The 20806-nt window shown below is 45.5% G+C and overlaps 1 protein-coding gene across 1 annotated transcript in view; it reads left to right on the plus strand.

Annotated features, from left to right (window-relative positions):
* TNFRSF18 (TNF receptor superfamily member 18) overlaps positions 1-167 on the plus strand; it is a 2417-nt gene extending 2250 nt beyond the window's left edge. The window contains exon 6 of the mRNA XM_031062539.1: positions 1-167. Within this exon, the coding sequence (XP_030918399.1) occupies positions 1-137 (137 nt within the window). The 3' untranslated portion in view covers positions 138-167.
* The last annotated feature ends 20639 nt before the right edge of the window (positions 168-20806 follow it).

Below are 20806 nucleotides of genomic sequence, written 5' to 3' on the forward strand. Positions count from 1 at the left end.
CCTTCCCGCGGCTGCCCCCGCGGCCGGCGCAGGGGGAGGAATCCTGCAGCATCCAATTCCCGGAGGAGGAGCACGGCGACAAGAGCGAGGAGAAGCTCTCGGTGCTGTCGCTCAAGGTCTACAGCGAGCTGCGATAAGGGATGCGATAAGGAAGGGAGGGATCCGCCCCCGGGGTCCCGGGAATGCGGGGCTGGGATTCCCAAACCCACCCGCAGCACCGGGTGCGACTGAGGCTGCGCTCCTCCCCAGGAAAAGGAGCGGGATCAGGGCGAGCTTGGGGTTGGTCTTCCCTAAAAAAAAGTGCAATTTAGGGATAAATCCTGCTGGGGCTGGTTCGGGAGGAGAGGAGCAGGGATTTCCCAGGATATCCTGATTTTCAGGAGAGGGAATGGCAGCCACATCGTCTCCTGCTTTTCCCCCATCATCTCCTGCTTTTCCCCCCATCTCCTGCTTTTCCCACATCTGTTTTTCCCTCAGTTTTCCAGCCCTGCCCCGCTGGGTCATTCCCAGCCCCATCCCAGCCTCTCCCGAGCCCATCCCTGCTCCCACCCAAAGATTCCCTTGGGAAGCTCCTCCTGTGCCACCAGGGATTTTCCTGGAAAATTTCCGAGGAAAATCAGGGAAAAAGGGAGTGAAGCTCATCCAGGGAATGGTCAGAGCTCTGGAAAAATGGAGGGAATGGGGAAAATCCTGGCAAACGGCTCTCAGGTGGGATTTGGGGATTTCTGATCCCTGGGGGGCCCTTCCCACTTTGGATATTCCAAGATTTTTCATGTTGGGAAGTTTTTTGGGCTGGCCCCCTGTGGAGATGCCAGTACCAACATCTGTATGGATAATTATGGATAATTAGGGATAATTAGGGATAATCCAGGATGAGTTTCTCATGGAAATCCATGGAAATTCCTGGGATTTCAGAGGAATTGCACATGGATTTAAACCCCTGCTGGAGGATCCCTGGAGTTGGGGCTGGGAGCTCTGGGAATGCTCCCCTGGAGAAGGATTGGGATGAGGGATGGAGGGACAGACACTGGGAGTGGAAAAGGGCAGGGTGGGATGAGAAATCTGGGAAAATCCCTCCCTGGAACATTCCAGAGGCTCCCAGTGAATTCCAGCAGCTTTCCCTGGATTTGGGGTCGGGGTCACAGCTGGGAATTCCTGCAGGAACAGAGACCCCAAAAGCTGCTCTGGGAAGTTTCGGATTCCCGGGAAAATTTGGGAAATTCCAAAGAAAATTTCATTTGAACCAAGATTTTTGCTTTTGGGGTTTTTATTTGATTTGGGTTTCCAGCCTCATTCCCAAAATGATCCTGAGGAATCCCAGCCTCCTTCTCCCCTTTGGAATTTATCCCAGACCTGGAGAGAACAGAACCATCCTTGGGCTCACAGCAAAACCTCTCAGGGGGGAAAATCCCATTTTTGGGGAATCAAAATTCCTCCTCCAGGAGCAGAGATCCGGACCAGGGAATGGGAAGAACATCCCAAAAAAAAGCCCCGGAACTCCCTCCAAAGCCCGGCTTTACTTCCCCTCTTCCCAACCCTGCGGCAGCAGAGGGAGCTCTGGAGAGGCTGGAAAGGAGAATTCCAGAGGGGATGATTCAGGGCTGACCAACATTCCCTGGGTAAATCCCTGGAGAATTCCCTGGAGGATTCCCGGAGTTCGAGCCTGAGCTCAAAGGCAGCGCTGCTTTTATGGGAATCTGGGAATTGTTTCCCTTTTAGCACCCAAGGCCCCTGGAACAGCCCAGATCTGTTCCTGCACTCCATGAAAATGGAATTTTGCCGGGAATTTTCCCACATCTCCACCAAGACAAAAGTGCCTAAAATGCCTCCAATTAATATGAAAATTCATAAATTCTTCTAATAAAAGGATTTTGTGTGGCTTTTCTCCACATTTTTGCCATGAAAAAAGTGATAGAAATCTCCCAAATGAGTTCCAGCTGTGAAATTCCAGGAATTCTTCCTGGGATTTGTGCCCCACTGAAAGCACTTAAAATTATATTAAAAATCATGAATTCTTCTGAAAAAAATGAAATTTTTGGGGTTTTTCTTCAGCTTTCTGCCATGAGAAAAGTGCCTAAAACACCAAAAATGAATTCCAGCTGTGAAATTCCAGGAATTCTTCCTGGTATTTTTACCCCACTGAAAGCACTTAAAATAATACGAAAACCCATGGATTCTTCTGATCAAAATGAAATTTTTGGGGCTTTTCTCCCCATTTGTGCCCCAGAAACAGCGCCTGGAACCCCAAGGATGAACTGCAGCAGTGAGATCCCAGGGAGTGGCTGTGCGGGGAAGGGCCCGTGCGACTGACGGCATTACCAGACAGTATTAGACAGACGTAGCCAGGTCTAAGCGTGCCTGGTAAGACACCAATCTGCAGGGTGGTCCAGGAAATCCCAGCTCTTCCCACTTCCAGAGCTGACAAATGACCCCAAAAAACCAGCTCAGCAGTTCCCAGGGAATCCTGAACTGGTCCTGCTTGGTTGGAGGCAGGAAAATGATGGAAATTCTGATTTTTCTGCTGGGCTGGGGAAGGACTGGAAATGCTGTAAAGGACTTACCGTGTGTGGAACCCTCCAGAGCGGCTTCCAGAAAATCTGGGGTGTCCCTCATCCATTCATTCCCCTTGCTGAGGCAGAGTTTTTAGGATTCAGGTCTAAAAAGCTCCTGAACCATCCCAAAAAGCTCCTGAACCACCCCAAAAAGGTCCTGAACCACCCCAAAAAGGTCCTGAACCACCCCAAAAAGGTCCTGAACCATCCCAAAAAGCTCCTGAACCACCCCAAAAAGGTCCTGAACCACCCCAAAAAGCTCCTGAACCATCCCAAAAAGCTCCTGAACCACCCCAAAAAGGTCCTGAACCATCCCAAAAAGGTCCTAACCATCCAAAAAATCTGAAACTTCCCAAAATGCTCCTAAACCACCCCCCAAAATCTCCTGAACCATCCCAAAAGCTCCTGAAATACCCCAAAAGCTCCTAAATAATCCCAAAAAGCTCCCAACCACCCCAAACCCCGGCGCTGGCGGTGAGGGGGATTTGAGGAAAGGGGAACTCGGCAGGAAAAGGGAGGGGATGGAAGGAACAGGGAATTTTCCAAGAAAAAGGGAATTTCCCGGGGTTTTTCCCGGCTGTTTTTCCCCGCCAGGGCAGCGGGATTTTCCTGAATCCCTCTGCATTTCCCAAGGATTCCCCGCTGGAATGCTCCCCTGGTTTTTGGGATTTCTGTTCCCGGTTTTGGGAGGGGGACGGGCCCCATCCCGGGATTGATGGGCTCGTTAAAATCCAATTCCCAGAATCGCTCCCCCATTTCCTCCGGGCCTCCCGGAGCAGTTACTCATTAACACCCTGCCTTAATTAATCACCCCCTGCTTCCTCCTCTCCTGCTTCTCCTGGGAATTCCAACCTCCAAGGACAAACCTGCATTCAGGGCAGCTCCTCCCGAGCTCTCCACGCTGCAATCATTTTATTGCAATTATAATTTTAGTTTTGAATAGAATTTAACATTTATTGCAATTATAATTTTAATTTTGAATAGAATTTAACATTTATTGCAATTATAATTTTAATTTTGAATATAAAATTTATTGCAACTATAATTTTAATTTTGAATAGAATTTAAAATTTATTGCAACTATAATTTTAGTTTTGAATAGAATTTAAAATTTATTGCAATTACAATTTTAATTTTGAATAGAATTTAAAATTTATTGCAACTATAATTTTAGTTTTGAATAGAATTTAAAATTTATTGCAACTATAATTTTAATTTTGAATACTCTTAACGATAAACCCCAGATGTGGGATGTTAGGCCTGACCTAACACCCAGCAGCACCTCCATCATTTTTCTGTGAACATTTTGATTTAAATCCCCATTTTCCCTGGCTGAGCCCTCCCAGCTTTCCCCAAGTCCATCCTTACCCTGTGGAAAGGTCCCGGCCTGGCTGGAATTCTGGGCCTGGAGCGGTTTGGATCTCCCTTTAAACATCGTTACCAGACAGTGTTAGAGTAGAGGCAGAAAATCCAGCACTGTCTAGTAAGATGCCCACAGAGGACCAGCGTGTCCAGCAGCAGTCCCGGGTTCTTCAGGGCTCAGGATTCCAGGGAAAGCCAAGGAATGGCTTCACGTCCTCGGGAACCGGCCGAGGGTGCGCGGAAAGGGCGGCGGGGAAGGAGCGGTGGAAATTGTGGGGGGTTTGGGGAAAAAGAGCTTAAAAAGGGATTTAATTCAGGTTTAAAGTGGAAATAGGGGGGAAAGACTGGCTGAAGGCAGGACAAGAAGAGAAATGTGAGGTTAAACCTGGTTTAAGAGAGATGGGAAAGAGAAACAGGAGGCTAGGCCTGGTTTAAGACAGAGCTAGAACAGAAAATGAGGTTAAATCTGACTTAACACAGGTCAGATATTTTTAGTATAGCTCTAAAAGAGAAAGAGGAGGTTAAGTCTGGTCTGAGACAGTTCCAAAAGAAAAATAATACAGTTCTGAAAGAAAAGAAGTCTAGTTTAGTACAGGTTTGAAATGGGAACGAGGGGTTAAGACAGATCTAAATGAGACAAAGGAGGTTAAACTTCACTTAATAAAAATCTAGAAGAGAAAGACAAGATTAAATTTAATACAGCTCTAGAAGAGAAAAATGAAATGGAGCCTGCTTTAATACAGATCCAATTAAAATCACGGAGTTAAGCCAGATTTAATGCATGAAGTCAAGCCTGACAATACAGAGAAGGGGAACAGGAGGTTAAGCCTGACTGAACACAAAAGAACAAGGCAATGCCAACGTTCCATTCCAATCCAAGCTCCTGGGGGCTCCTGTGGAACATTTCTGGCACAGAATTCCCACTTTTCCCTGTTCCTTTCCCACCTGGACATTCCCAGATTTTGGGAATATTTTGGTATTTTTGCAGCACCTGGTCCAGGGATTTTTCCTGCACCAGGCTCACCCCAAGGGGATTTCCTCCATGAAGAATTAAGATTTTCCAGCCCATACTAAACCCACCCTAACCTGAAACTCAAAGCTTGGATTTAATCTGGGGAGGGGTTTGGGGCCCTGAACTGGAACTTTAGGCTGGGATCAAGCTCCACTGCCCGATTTGTGCTGGATTCCCTCGGAGTGCAGGAAACACCATCATCATCATTACCAGGCAGTATTAGAAAGGCTGAGATCATCCAATGCTGCCCAGTAAGATGGTGAGGATATCTCAGGCTCAGGGCTCCAAAATCCGAATTTTTTGGAGCAAAAACTAAAATTATTTACGAAAAAAATCACCTGGGGATGGTTTTCTGTTGGGTTTTTGGATTTTTTTTTGATTTTTCAGTGAGAAATCTGAGAAAATCACCCCAAAATTCTGTGCTCATAGCCTGAAAATGAAGTGGAGGTTTTCTGAAGATTGAAATCTGGCCTTGCTAGATGTGGTTTAATAATAAAGCCCAGCTCTGTCATTTATTGTTTATGGGTTAAAAGAATAAAAAATAATAGAATAAAAAATAATGGAATAGAAATAATGTCATAAAAATAAAATAAGAATAAATTTAATAGTGATAGTAATGAATAATTGACAATGAAAATAAAAAAAATAATAATAGTACTGAATAATCATAATAGTTATAATAATAATAATAATAATAATAATAATAAACAGCTATTCAAAAAATACCTCAATATTTAATTGCAATTAGAGCAAAATGATCCAATTCTTAATAAGTCAGGAAATATTATCCAACGGTAAAAATTTTGGGAAAATCCAAAATTCTGCCTCCCAGAACAGGACTCGGAGTTATTCCATGAACAAAAGCATTCCCAAAAATTCCTGGAGTTCCTGCAAGGCCTTGGATCAAAAATATCCTTTAAAATATCCTGAAAATCCAAGTTTTTGTCTGGATCTGGAGCTCAGGGGTTGGGATGAAAAATCAACTTCCCACTTTTGTTTATTTCCAACAAAATCCACTTTCAAATCCTCCTCCCACATCCCTCATTCCAAGCAAATCCCATTTTCCCGTTCCCAAATGGATTTGTTGGGTTGAGGTTTTAAAATTGGGATTTTCAAGGGAATAATAATAAAGAAAAGTGATTTTTTGGGGGGAAATGGATGTTTTAATTGGGAGGTCAAACAAGAATGGGAAAAATCTGATCCCAGGGAAAAAGTGGAATTTTACACCAGGACAGCTCAGAAGAGAGTATCAAAACCCACCAAAACCAGTAAAAACTAGTTAAAAACTAGTTAAAACCAGTTCAAAACCAGTTCAAACCCACCAAAACCAGTTAAAAACAGTAAAAACCCACTTAAAACCAGTTCAAAACCAGTAAAATCCCAGTAAAAACCTGTTAAGAACCCAGTAAGAACCCAGTTCAAAACCAGTTCAAAACCAAGCAAAAACCCAGTTCAAACCAGTTTGAAACCAGTTAAAAATAATCCAGAACCAAAACTGGTTAAAAACCAGTTAAAACCCAGTTTAAACCCCATCAAAACCAGTTTAAACCCAGTTCAAAACCAGTTCAATCCCAGTTTAAGCCCAGTTTCCCAGAACTGCATCCCAGAGTTCCACTGAGGGCTTGTCCTGTATGGAGTAAAGCCAAGCTTAAACCTGAACTTGGAGCAAACCCCACCAAAAACTCAAAAAACACCAAAAAATTCCCAAAAATTCAACAGCAACCAAAACCCACCAAAACCCCTGAAATAAAAACAAAACAAAAAAAAATTACAAAAAACTCAACAAAAATCCCACAAATCCCCAGCTCCAAATTCAGCAGAATTCCCAAGAATCCTCCTGGATAACAAAACCCCTCTCCCAGATTTTCAATCACATTTACAATGGAATTCTAACCCCAAAATGGGATTTTGAAAGCCCAAAAATGGGATTTTGAAATGGGATTGTACCCCTAAAAAATGGGACTTTGAAATGGAATTGTAATTCAAATAAATGGAACTTTGAAAAGGAATTGTAACCCAAAAAAAGGGATTTTGAAATCCAGAATTGGGATTTTGAAGTGGGATTCTAACCAAAAAATGGGATTTTGAAACCTAAAAATTGTGATTTTGAAATGGGTTCTAACCCAAAAAATGGGATTTTGAAATGGAATTGTAACCCCCCCAAAAAAGGGATTTTTAAATCCAAAAATTGGGATTTTGAAATGGAATTTTACCCCCAAAAACCCAAGAATTTTGAAATGGGATTCTACCCCAAAAAATGGGATTTTGAAATGGAATTCAACCCCCAGAAATGGGATTTTGAAATGGGATTCTAACCCAAAAATGGGATTTAGAGGAAGACTCCAGGGCCTGACCTCACCCTCCAAAAATGAAACAAAACCACTTTATTTAACTTCTCCTTTCTCCCTTCGGAGCCCAACTCTCCAAAGTTCAGGAGAAACCAGGAAAAGCCGATCCCGGTTGGATCCGGCACCGGAATGAAGCCAAAATTTGAACATTTGGGTTTTTCCGGGCACCAAAAAGAACCCAAAAAAAGCCCGAGGTGAGAAGGAATCACCAAATCCACCCCAAAATGGCTCCTGCTGCTCCTGCCGGGAGCGGGGCCGGGATTTTCCGCCGCGTCCGCTCGGATCCAAACAAAATTCCCAAATTTTCTTCTTCTGCCTGGAAAATTCCCAATCCATCCCCTCCCTGCTCTGATCTGAGGAATTTGGGTTGGGGGAGGAGGAAAAAGGAACTTTTGGGGATGGGGTGTTGTGGAGGGTGAGGAGAACTCGTTAAAATGCAGGGTAATTAAAGAAGTCATTAAAACGTGGCAATGATTACTCAGAGCCAGCAGCAAACTCAGATTGGAATCCTCACTTTCATCAAAAACTCAGAAATCCTCCCTTAAATCCAAGTATTCCAAAACATTCCAAATGTTGGAAGAACCTCCTTCAATTTCATGCTCATTTTATATCAATTTTATTGGGATTTTAATGGAATTTTATCAGATTTTCCCAATACTCGAATCCTGACTTTTACTCCCAAAATTGGGAAATCCTCCGTTAAATCCAAATTTCCAAAATCCAGGAATATTGGAAGAGCCCTTTTCAATTCCATGCTGGTTTCCTATCGATGTTATTGAGATTTTATCAGATTTTCCCAGTATTCCTTTTTTTTTCAGAGCCAGCACTAAGCTTGGATTTTGAATCCTCATTTTTAGTCCAAAACTGGGAAATTGTCCCTTAAATCCAAATATTCTGAAACCCAGGAATACTGGAAGAACCTCCTTCAATTCCATGCTTGTTTCCTATGGATTTTATTGGGATTTTAATCAGATTTTCCCAATATTCCTTTTTTTTTTTCAGAGCCAGCAGCAAACCAGGATTTGGAATCCTCACTCTTGGTCAAAAACTGGGAAATCCTCCCTTAAATCCAAATATTCCAAAATCCAAAAATATTGGAAGAACTCCCTTCAATTTATGCTCATTTAATATAGATATCATTGGGATTTTAATCAGATTTTCCAAATATTCCTTTTTTTTTCCCCAGACCCAGCACTAAGCTTGGGTTTCGAATCCTCACTTTTAGTCGAAAACTGGAAGATCCTCCCTTAAATCCAAATATTCCGAAATCCAGGAATATTGGAAGAGCCCTTTTCCATTCCATGCTCATTTTATATCAATTTTATTGGGATTTTAATGGAATTTCATCAGATTTCCCAATATTCCTTTTTTCTTTTTCAGAGCCAGCAGCAAACCCGGATTTGGAATCCTCACTCTTAGTCGAAAACTGGAAATTGTCCCTTAAATCCAAATATTCCACAATCCAGGAATATTGGAAGAACTCCCTTCAATTCCATGCTCGTTCCTATGGATTTTATTGGGATTTTAATAGAATTTCATCAGATTTTCCCAATACTCCTTATTTTTCAAAGGCAGCAGTAAACTCGAATCATGAGTTTTACTCCCAAAACTGGGAAATTGTCCCTTAAATCCAAATATTCCACAATCCAGGAATATTGGAAGAACCCTTTTCAATTCCATGCTGGTTTCCTATGGATTTTATTGGGTTTTTGATCAGATTTTCCCAATATTCCTTTCTTTTTTCCCCGAGAGCCAGCAGCAAACACGGATTTGTAATCCTCACTTTTAGTCGAAAACTGGGAAATCCTCCCTTAAATCCAAATATTCCACAATCCAGGAATATTGGAAGAGCCCTTTTCAATTCCACGCTTCTTCCTATGGATTTTATTGGGGTTTTTTTGGGATTTTGATGGGATTTCCCAAACATTCCCTTTTCTCCCCACCTTTCCGTGACACCTGGCTGCGAGCAGCCTTCCCCCCTCGTCTCCCTCCTTCTTGCAGCCCTGGATCTGCTCGGAGCTGCCCTGACTGGTTGGACTGGTTATAAAATGAACGTTTGGATTCATGCGCTGCCCTCCCCTCCCCCAGCGCACACAAAACCTGATCTGTCCAACAAAAACCCTCTCGAATCCACCTGGGGGGAGAAGGAGGAAGAGAAAAGAGGGCGGAATCCCGGAGAAAGTGAAGTGGGGAGAGGGAAGATCCATGGAAAAGTAGGAAAAGCCCTCCAAGAAGTCGTTCTCGCACTCTGTAAATCCCTTTTTTTTTTTTCCTCCCCGCTCTACCTGGATATTTTGGATCTTACCAGGACCAGCACAAAATCCAGGGAAAAACTTCAGTGCTGGGAGCTTCTCCCAAAGCCAGGTCAGCCTCCAGGTGGGGAAGGAATTTTGGGAGGATGAGGATGAGCCAGGAGAGTTTTCCTCTTCCGCATCCCGGAAAAGGCGACCTTGGATTTCGCGGGGAAATCGGCGCCGCAGCGAACGGTGGCAAAACCACAGCCAGACCTGGAAAAACAACACCTCTACACCTCGTTAGGCTGCTGAAACCGAGCTTAAAAAAACAAAACCCAGCTTAAAGGGGCAAAAAGCAGGCCGGGAAGGGCCGGGCCGAGCGCGGCGGCTCGGAGGAGCTGCGTGTTGGAGCTGGAATTGAGGAGGATGGTTGGGGAGCGAGGCCAAGGCTCGTCTTACATGGAGCCCTCACCCCTCCCTGCGCAGGTGCACGCCCGGCCCAGCCAATCCCACGGCCCCATGGCCAACAGGTGTGTCCTGGCCTTGGGGAGCGGCCGCTGGAGCCGCCTCGGAGCCGCTGGGGCTGGGCCCGGCCTAACAAAGGCTGGGTTATTCCTGGAGCTCTGGGGGGTGGTGTGTGCTGAAGGGACGTTGGGGATCCAGGGTCACCCCGGGCTGTGGGCAGGGACCTTCCGCCATCCCACAAACTGGACTTGGACACTGCCAGATTCTCAGGCCAAGGCCCCACTGCCCTCAATTTCCTCCCTGCTTCCCACCTAAACCTGCCCTCATTCTGCACAAAGCCATTCCCCAGAAGGACATTGACGATCCAGGGTCACCCCAGGCTGTGGGCAGGGACCTTCCATGATCCCAGGGTGCTCCAAGCTGGACTTGGACACTTCCAGATTCTCAGGCCACAAATTCTCAGGCTGAGGCCTCACTGCCCTCAATTTCCTCCCAATTTCCCATTTAGTTCTGTGTTCATTCCACACAAAGCTATTCCCCAGAAGGGACGTTGGAGATCCAGGGTCACCTCAGGCTGTGGGGAGGGACCTTCCACGATCCTGGAGTGCTCCAAACCGGCTTTGGATGCTTCCAGGGATGGGGCAGCCACGGTGCCTCAGGCCGAGGCCTCGCTGCCCTCAATTCCCTCCCTGCTTCCCACCTAAACCTGCCCTCGTTCCACACAAAGCCGTTCCCCAGAAGGGAAATTGAAGATCCAGGGTCACACCTGGCTATGGGGAAGGACCTTCCACCATCCCCCAAACTGGACTTGGACACTTGGAGATTCTCGGATTCTTAGGCCGAGGCCTCGCTGCCCTCAATTTCCTCCCAGTTTCCCACCTAAACCTGCCCTCATTCCACACCAAACCATTCCCACTGTCTTGTTCTTTGTCCCAAATCCCTCTCCTGGAGCCCCTTTAGGCCCTAGAAGGGCTCTGAGCTCTCCCCATTTAAAATAAAAACATTAAAAATAGGAGCACTTAAAAGAAAAACATTTAAAACCAAAGCATTTAAAAGAAAAGAATTGTTAAAAATGAGAAGTGTGGCTTTCTGTATCCTTTAAAAATGAGGAATCATCCTCTTTCAAGGACGGTGTCGGAGAATTCCCCTCGGTGCCATGAAAATCAAACAAAAACACCAAATGTTTTCTCCTTGTTATGAAGGCAGCAGGCTCGGATTTCCCAGGGAAGCTGCACTCCTGACTCCAATTATCCCCTTAATTGGCCCCGAATCCCCACGGGACCCAAGTCCTGCTCCCCAGATCCCTTGGGAAGCTTGGGGCGGGTCGGAGGGGTTTGAGCAGCCCCAGCTGAGCTCCTGAGCTGCTCCTTCTCCCAGCTCCGCTTCCCCACACAAACCTGGAACGGGCTGGCCGTGTGGGACTGGGGGAATGGGGCCTGCAATCTGTGGGGTCGGGTTTGGGCTGGGGCCCTTGGGTGCCATGGGCAGCACATTGCCACAGAACGTCCCCAGAGAACATTTCCATTTGGTGATAATCCTAAATATTCCCTACTCCATAAATCCCACAGAACATTCCCACAGAACATTTCCATTGGAGGATAATCCTAAATATTCTCTACCCCATTAATCCCAGAGAACATTCCCACAGAACGTTCCCATTAGAAGATAACCCCAAAGATTCCCTACCCCATCAATCCTGGAGAACATTCCCATTTGGTGATAATCCTAAATATTCCCTACCCCACCAACCCCACAGAACATTCCCACAGAACCTTCCCATTGGAAGATAATCCTAAATATTCCCTACCCCATCAATCCTGGAGAACATTCCCAAAGAACATTCTCATTTGGTGATAATCCCAAATATTCTCCACCCCATCAACCCCACAGAACATTCCCATTTGGGATAATCCTAAATATTTTCTACCCCATCAGTCCTAATGAACATTGCCACAGAACATTCCCATTGGAAGATAATCCTAAATATTCCCTACCCCATCAACCCCACAGAACACTTCCATTGGAGGATAATCCCAAATATTCCCTACCCCATCAGCCCTGGAGAACATTGGAAAAAAACCCCACAAAAGCTTTGGAAGAACCTTAAAATTGTTGGAAAAAACCCTCAAAAGCTTGGGGGAAAACCTCAAAATCTTTGAAATAACCCCAAATATTGTTTTCAGTTTAAGCCCTGGTCTCTCGCTGCAGGCCCTCAGCTGTGTTTGCACAGGGCACAAGTGAAAGGGGAGATGATCCCAAACCTGGGGAAGCGTTGAGGATTCCCAGGAGAGAATCGGGATCCCATTAATCAGCCCCAGGGGATTTGTTCCCTGTTCCAACCAAAGCAAACACGGGGAAATCAGAGCCCTTAAGCCGAGCTTAATTCCTGGTTCTGAATGAAATCCAGATCAATCAAATAATGATTGTTCAGGGCCTTTTACTCAGCTTTTAAACCACCTTGGGCTCAGCACAGAATTTGGAGAATCCAGTTTAAAAACCCTTGGAATCAACAACACAGAATTTTGAGAGTCCAGCTTAAAACCTTTCTCCTTGGGACCTTGGGCTCAGAATTTTGAGAATCCAGCTTAAAAATCTTCCTTGAATTCTTGGGCTCAAAATTTTGAGAATTCAAGTTAAACCCTTGATTTAAACTTGAATTTTGAGAATTCAAGTTAAACTCTCAGCACAGAATTTTGAGAATTCAGTTTAAAAACCCTTGGAATCAACACCACAGAATTTTGACAATCCGGTGTAAACCCTTGGATTCAGCACAGAATTTTGATAAACCGATTTAAAACTGTCCTTGGCACCTCGGGCTGAGCAGAGAATGGCTGAAAGCTCCACATCCCCTCCTTCCCAGGAATTCCAGCCGTTCCTGCCCTTTCCTCCTGCCACTCCTCCCTGCCCGCGATCGCTGATCCCGGCAGGACAAAGGGGACTGAAAAGAAAGAGGAAAAAAGAAAAAAAAAAAATAAAAGGAACAAAGGCTTTCATGTGCAGAGCAGGAAGATTTCACATCTAAAGCTTGGGGCTGCCAAGAGCCAGGCTGAGCTTAGGGATTGGTTTTCCAGATTGGTTTTCAGCCCATCCCGGGGGTTTTGGGCCATCCTTTCCCTGCTTTTGTTTGTCCTGGAGCAGCTGAGGGGAGCAAAAATCCAAATTTAATCCCAGATTGGTTTTCAGCCAATCCTTTCCCTGCCTTTGTTTCCTCCCGGAGCAACTGAGTGGAGCAAAAAACCCAATTTAATCCCAGATTTGTTTTCAGCCCATCCTGGATTTCCCAGGCCATCCCTTCCCTGCCTTTGTTTCCTCCTGGAGCAGCTGAGTGGAGCAAAAACCCAAATTAAATCTCAGGGCCTTTCATGGTTTCTCTGGGAATTCCATCCCAGGGATTTCTCAGTGTCCCAGGGAAGGATTTATCCTGAATTTCTGATCCCAGGGAAGGATTTATCCTGAATTTCTGACCCCAGAGAAGGATTCATCCTGAATTTCTGACCCAAACAGGCAGCAGGGCAGGCACAGCCACGGCTTCTCTGGGAATCCCATCCCAGGGAAGGATTTGTCCCAAATTTCTGATCCAAGAGAAGGATTTGTCCTGAATTTCTGATCCCAGGGAAGGATTTATCCTGAATTTCTGACCAAAACAGGCACAAGGACTGGGGCAGCCATGGCTTCTTTGGGAATCCCATTCCAGGGAAGGATTTCTCGCAGATTTCTGGCCCAGACAGGCCCAAGGGCAGGGGCAGCCATGGTTCCTCTGGGACTCCCATGCCAGGGCAGGATTTATCCAGAATTTCTGATCCCAAGGAAGGATTTATCCTGAATTTCTGACCCAGCCATGGTTCCTCTGGGACTCCCATGCCAGGGCAGGATTTATCCAGAATTTCTGATCCCAAGGAATGCCCCGACAGCGCCGGCCCTGCCTGCCCCAACCCCACCCCCAGCACTGAGATCCCAAATGTCCCCTGGGAAACCCCGCGTCGGGCAGGAAATGGTTAAAAACTCAATTTCTTGCAGCCCCCAATTGGGCAGGTTCTGGATCAAATCAATAAAACAGAGCATAAAATTCACACTGAGTGCTTTCCTCCCCCAAAGGGTAAAAAATCCACAACCCCACAGCCAAAATCCCAAATACCCTCTGGGAAGCCCCAAATGAGGGAGGAAATGGTTAAAAATCCAACTTTCCGCAGCAATTCAAGATGAAGCCAATGAAAGGAACGCAAAATTCACACTGAGCACCTTCCCTTCCTTCTCCAAAGGTGAAAAATCCACAGCCCGACAGAAAAAAACCCCAAATGTCCCCTGGGAAACCCTGAGCCAGGGAGGAAATGGTTAAAAACTCAATTTCTTGCAGCCCAGTGTGGGCGGTTCTGGATTAAGACAATAAAAGGAATGAGCACCTTCCTTTCCTCCTGCAAAGGGTGAAAAATCCACGACCCCACAGCAAAATCATCCCACACCCAACCCGATCCCTGTGCAAACCCCAAATGAGGGAGGAAATGGTTAAAAACTTAATTTCTTGCAGCCCAGTGTGGGCGGTTCTGGATTAAATCAATAAAAGGAACATAAAATCCACATCGAGCACCTTCCCTTCCTCTCCCAAGGGTAAAAAACCAACAGCCCTACAGCAAAACTCCCAAAAATCCACCCCCAGCGCCTCTAGAAAAGCCCAAAAGAGGCTGGAAATGGTTAAAAACTCGGCTTTCCCCAGCAATTGCAGCTGGAGCCAATAAAAGGAAGATAAAGGGGCCGGGAGCTCTTTGTTGGGGTCAGGCCTCGCCTTGGGGTCGCTCTTCCCAACGGGAATTCCGCGGGAACGGCCCCAAAGCCCCAACACTGGGGTGGGGCTGCGCTCGGGCTGGGTTACAGCAGGTGCAGGGCAGGTGCAGAGCGGGGACAAACCCCAAAAAAAGAGAAAATCGGATTGGAGGGTAGGGACAGGTATGGCTTCAGTCACACAATTGGGATTTTAGTCATAAAATCAAAATTTTTAATCCTAAAATCGTTTTAAACATGAAATGATGGGGTAGTTTTGATCCTAAAATCATCATTTTAATGTTAAAATCATCATTGTCAATATAAAATCATGGGGTAGTTTTGATCTTAAAATCATAATTTTATTCATAAATCCATCATTTTAATCACAAATCCATCATCTTAATCCTAAAGCCATGGGATGCTGTTAATCCTAAAATCATTCTTTTAATCTTAAAATCATCCTTTTAATCCTAAAACCACAGGATGGTTTTGGTCCTAAAACTGTAATTTTAATCCTAAAATCATAATTTTTAGTCATAAACCCATCATTTTAATAATAAAATAACGGGGTAGTTTTGATCCTAAAGTCATCGTTTTGATCCTAATATCATCATTTTAATAACAAATCCATTATTTTAATCGCAAATCCATCATCTTAATCCTAAAGCCATGGGATGGTGTTAATCCTAAATCATCCTTTTAGTCCTAAAATATCCTTTTAATCCCAATCCCTTCCCAGTCCAGGAGGGTTTAAACTGGGAATTCTCAGGGATATTTTTGGGGCAGGAACAAAAAATTCCAAAGTTTTTCCAGGGAGTTTGATCTGAATTTTCCTTTAAGAAAATCCCAAAAATCCAGATGAATTCTCCTTCCTTGTCAATCCCTCCCCAGTTGCACAGATCCCATAAATCTGCCGGAACAGGGAATTTTCCTGTGGGATTAAGGGCCTTCCCCTGAATTTCCATCCCTATTTAAATATGGGATTAAAGGGGCTCGGGGCCACCTGCCTGGAAACAAATATGGGAATGATCCATGCAAATCCCACGGGATGGGATTTGGGATTGCAGGGAACAGAGGGGCCCAGGCCACATCTCACCCCATTAAATTCAGAACTGATGCAAATTCCCAGATTTCCTCAGGGCAGCCAATTCCAGCGGCAGCTCAGAGCTCTGGGTTGGGTTTTTTTTTGGGATTTTGATCCTGATTTATCCCTGAATCCTCCTGGATTTGGGTGGGAAAGGCTCAAACCCCAAATTTATCCCTGAATTATCTCAGATTTGGGGTGGGAAAGACTCAAACCCCAAATTTATCCCTGAATTATCTCAGATTTGGGGTGGGAAAGACTCAAACCCCAATTTTCCCCTGCACCTCCTGGATTTGGGGTGGGAAAGGCTCAAACCCCAATTTTCCCCTGCACCTCCTGGATTTGGGGTGGTGCAGCCCCAGTTCCAGGCGGGGCCCTCTGCAGGAGGAAGTATCAGGCGACAATCTGGTGACATTCGGTGACTCAGCTGTTAAAAAAGCCGCCCAAAAACAACACAAGGGAGGTCACGGCCCCGGAAAACGTCCCCGAAATCGCTTTTCGGGGTTTGGGATCGGCGCGCAGGATGTCCCCGCAGTGATCGCTGAATCCAGGGGCCCGCGGGCGCTGCTGTCCCCTCCCCACGGCCGCGATGTCCCCTCCCGGTGGCGCAGGCACTCCTTAAACCCGGGTTATCTGGGCGGGGCTGGGCGGGGGGGCCAGGGCGGGGGCAGCGCGGTCAGCGGGGTGACAGCGGGGTGATACCGGAGTGACACCAGAGTGACACCGGGGTGATACCGGAGTGATACCGGGGTGACAGCGGGGGGACACCGGGGTGACAGCGGGGGGACACCGGGGGGACACCGGGGGGACAGCGGGGGGACAGCGGGGGGACTCGGGCCAGCAGCTCTGCAGAGAGGGACACGACTCTGACAGTGCTGTGACACCGCGGTGACACTGATGTGACACCGATGTGACACCAGGGTGACACCGGCCGGCAGGTCCCCAGGGTCCCCAGGCTGTGACACCAACATGACGCCACTGTGACACCGATATGATGTCACTGTGACACCCACCAGAATTCCAGAGTGTTTTTCATTCCCCTCTTTTTCAAAAATCTCTTTTTCCTTAAACCCCTCAAGGATTTATCCCATTGATTTCCGGGGGTCATCTGAATATCCCAACTAAAAATCTGGGAATTTGAAGGATCTGGAAAACCACAGGGAACAGGAGGGGAAAACTGCTTGGAATTCCAGAGGGATTTCCCAATTTATTCATTCTTTTATCCTTAAACCCCTCAAGGATTTATCCCATTGATTTCCAGGGGTCATCTGAATATCCCAAATAAATATCTGGGAATTTGAAGGATCTGGAAAAAGGAAAACCAAAGGGAAAGGGAGGGGAAACTGCCCAGAACTCCAGAGGGATTTCCCAATTTCTTCATTCTTTTATCCTTAAAACCCCTCAAGCATTTATCCCTGGATGTTTTGAATATCCCAAATAAATTTCCCTGAGCTCGTTTCACTTGCAAAGGAAATCAGGGAAGCTTTAAATCCCGGCAGGAAGATGGAATTCCAGGCAAAATTATTCAAATCCACATTTTTCCCTGCCAAAACGCTCATCCCTAGCACCTGCCACACTTTCTTTTTGCCACGTGCTGCCCTAATTAATATTTAATTATGCAAAATACGACATTAATTAGGAGAGCAGCTGATTGCTTCTGCTGCTTCCTAAAGGTGAGTTCAAAAATCCCAGGAAAAGGAAGAAAATGTGGAGATTTGTGTCTTTTGATTTGGAATAAAATGGAATTTCTCTGCCCTGTGAGTTCTAAGGCAGATAAAATTCATTATTAAATTTCAAATCATGGAATTAGGGAGGTGTTTGGGAATTTTTCCTGTTGGGATTTGGGTTTTGGGAATTTGTCTTTGGGATAAGCAGAAAACAGAGCAGAGGAAGCGAAATTCAGTGAAAATGGAGCTGGGAGATTGAAAAATTCCTGAATTTTGAGATCTTGGCCTTGAAATCGGCATCTCCCCCTTCCCAAATATTCCCAAAGATTTTCCAGCCTGGATCTGGGTTGGGCTGCCCCTTCCCAGGGCCCAAAACCATTCCCAAATTTCCTCTTCCATCTTTTCAAACTCCATCCCCTGGCAGGAATTGCCAGGAATTTCCAGGAATTATCAGGAATAATCGGGAATTGTCACGCCAAGCCCCAAAACCATTCCCAAATCTTCTTTTCCATTCTTTAAATCTCTATTCCACTGCAGAAATTACCAGGAATTGCCAGGAGATACCAGAAATTCTCAGGAATTTCCATCCCACAGCTCCTGACCTGGCACAAGGCTTTGGGATGGATCCCAAAAACCCCCAACCCTCCGGCTCCATCCCAAAAAAAGCATTCCCAGAAAAGCTCGGGAAGCAGGTGCTGCCTAACCCCAGCAGGATTTAAAATAAAAAATTTGGGAATTTTCAGCTCCCATCAGCCTGGACAGGGATCCAACCCCCAAAAAGGGGAAAAGGCCAGATCCCAAAATCTGGGAGGGATTTTTGGCTTCTTCCCCATCCCGAAATTCCAGAAATTCAGGAGTTAACTCCGTGCCTGCACCTTTTATTTGCCTTGGATTTGCCCCAAGTTTGAGTCACAGAGTTCAAACAAAAGGGAAAAAAAACCCAACAAAAAACCCCAACCCTTTGTGTTTCATACTCCAAATATCCCTGGGAAAGGAGAATTTTGGGAATAATGAGGGCACATCTTTGTTTTATCCCCCAAAAAAACCCCAGGATGTGTTCAGAGTATTAAATAACCCCAATTTTCAGGGGCTGGAATTAATAAATGATGGCAAAATTCTAGATTTTCAGCAGCTCCATGGAAGTGCTGGAGGTGGGAGCGGGGTTTTTATAGGATCAGGCTCCCAAAGGAACGTCAGGAATGTGGGGTGGAAACAGAGAGAAAAATTGAGAAAAGTCTGGATTTATTTTTTTTCCTCTGAAAGAGAGCAGAAAAATAGAGAAAAATATGGATTCCCCCCCCCCTTTTCCTCCTGAAAGAGAACAGAAAAATAGAGAAAAATCCAGATATTTTTTCTTTTCTCCCCTTGAAACAGAGCAGAAAAATAGCGAAAAGTTTGGATTTTTTCCCCCCTGAAACAGAGTGGAAAACCAGAGAAAAGCCTGGATTTTTCCCTGAAACAGGGCGGAAAAATAGAGAAAAACCTGGATTTTTCCCTGAAACAGGGCAGAAAAATAGAGAAAAATCCGGGTATTTTTTTTTCCCCCCTCTGAAAGCGATCAGAAAACCAGAGAAAAATGCGGACTTTTTCGCCCTTTTCCTCCAGAAACAGAGCAGCGAAGCGACAACAGCGCGGGCTCCCCCTTCCCCTCAGGGATCCCGCGGCACGCGGGCCCTGCGCCGCTCCCGGGCCCGGAGGCCGCGGCCTTTCCCGGCCCTCAGGAGCTCCGGAGCTCCGGGAGCGGCTCCGGCGGCGCTCTGGCCTTGCACTGAGGGCAAAAACCCCAACGAGCCTTGAAACCTGCAGGGCTTTATCCTTATTTACCCTGCAGAGCCCAGAGAAACCCGGCCCGGGGGGGAGTAACCGGGGCAGCCTTGGGGCTGCGCCCCGGCTGTGAATTCAGGGCTCTGGGCGGAGGACTTGAGGGGTTTTTTGAAAGATTTTAGGGAACCTCTGGATTTTTTGAGGGATTTTTTTTTTTTTTTTAGGTTTTTAAGGATTTTTGGAGGATTTAAGGGAGCCTCTGGATGATTTGAGGATTTGGGATGATTTTAGGGAACATCTGGATGATTTCAGGGATTTTTAAAAATTATTTTAGGGATTTTTGGAGGATTTTAGGGTTTTTAAAATGATTTTAAGGATTTTAAAATTTATTTTAAGGATTAAAAAATTATTTTAAGGATTTTTAGAGGATTTTAGGGACTTTCGGATGATTTTAGGGACCTTTGGAGGATTTTAGGGACTTTCAGATGATTTTAGGGACCTCTGGATTGTTTTAGGAACCTTTGGAGGATTTTAGGGAATATCTGGATCCTTTTAGGAACTTTTGGATGAATTTAGGGATATTCAATTGTGCCAGACCTCACAATAATTATTGTTATTGTTTTTCATCCCTAGGCTTTCAGCCCTTTCAGCAAATCCCAAAAATCCAAGATTTCAATAAAATTCCCTCTTCTCCAGCCACATTTTAATAAAGATTCCCACTTTTTTTTTGGCTCTGCAGGAAGAGCAGGGGTTTGGGATTGTTCCAGTTTCCCACCAAGGTGAAAATCCCTGATTTTCCACCAGCTCCGGGATCCCTCAGAATGCAAAAATCCAGGAATATTCCAACACTTCAAGTTCCCTACAAACCACCCAAGATGTGATCCCACATAACACCAACCACAACACATCCCCAGGATTCCAAAAAATTGGGAAATAAGTGATTTATCCTTATATTTTCCAATGGGAATTCCCTCTCAAACAGCTGCATCCATGGCTGGGAATTTCCAGGAATCACCAGAAAACTGGGAAATACCTCTTTTAACCATTTTGTCCCTCAAGAAGTTTCCCTGTTACAATTCACCCCAAGCACCTCAAAATCCAGGATTTTTCACCCATTTTGCTCCTAAATGCCCTATAAAAAATCCCAATCCAAGAATCCCTCAGAAAAAAAAATATTCTTCCTTAGGAGGGGATAAAGTCCAACACTTACTTGTGGCGCTTTGTCCTTGAAACTCCAACAAAACCCAGGAGAAGAGGTCAAATCCTGATCCCAAAAGGAGAAAAAGGAGGGAAAACGAGGTGGGAATAGGAGCTGCCGATGGAATTTGGGATTTCTTCCTGCTCTGTTATCTCCAGAGAACGCTGGTGGAAATCTTTGCCTGGTACAGTCGGAGCCTCTGCTTCACAGGCCAGGAATTTTTACTTTGAATAATTTTTAACTTCGGCTCCCGGCGAGGAAAATGCTCCAAGGCTCTGCTTGGTTGGGTTTGTTATTTATTTCATGGGAGAGGGTTCTTTATTGAGGGGGGAAATGGGGGAAATTCTCCTTTTTTCCCATCG

This window comes from Geospiza fortis, unplaced genomic scaffold (genome assembly GCF_000277835.1).
Source record: "Geospiza fortis unplaced genomic scaffold, GeoFor_1.0 scaffold662, whole genome shotgun sequence".
Classification (NCBI taxonomy): domain Eukaryota; kingdom Metazoa; phylum Chordata; class Aves; order Passeriformes; family Thraupidae; genus Geospiza; species Geospiza fortis.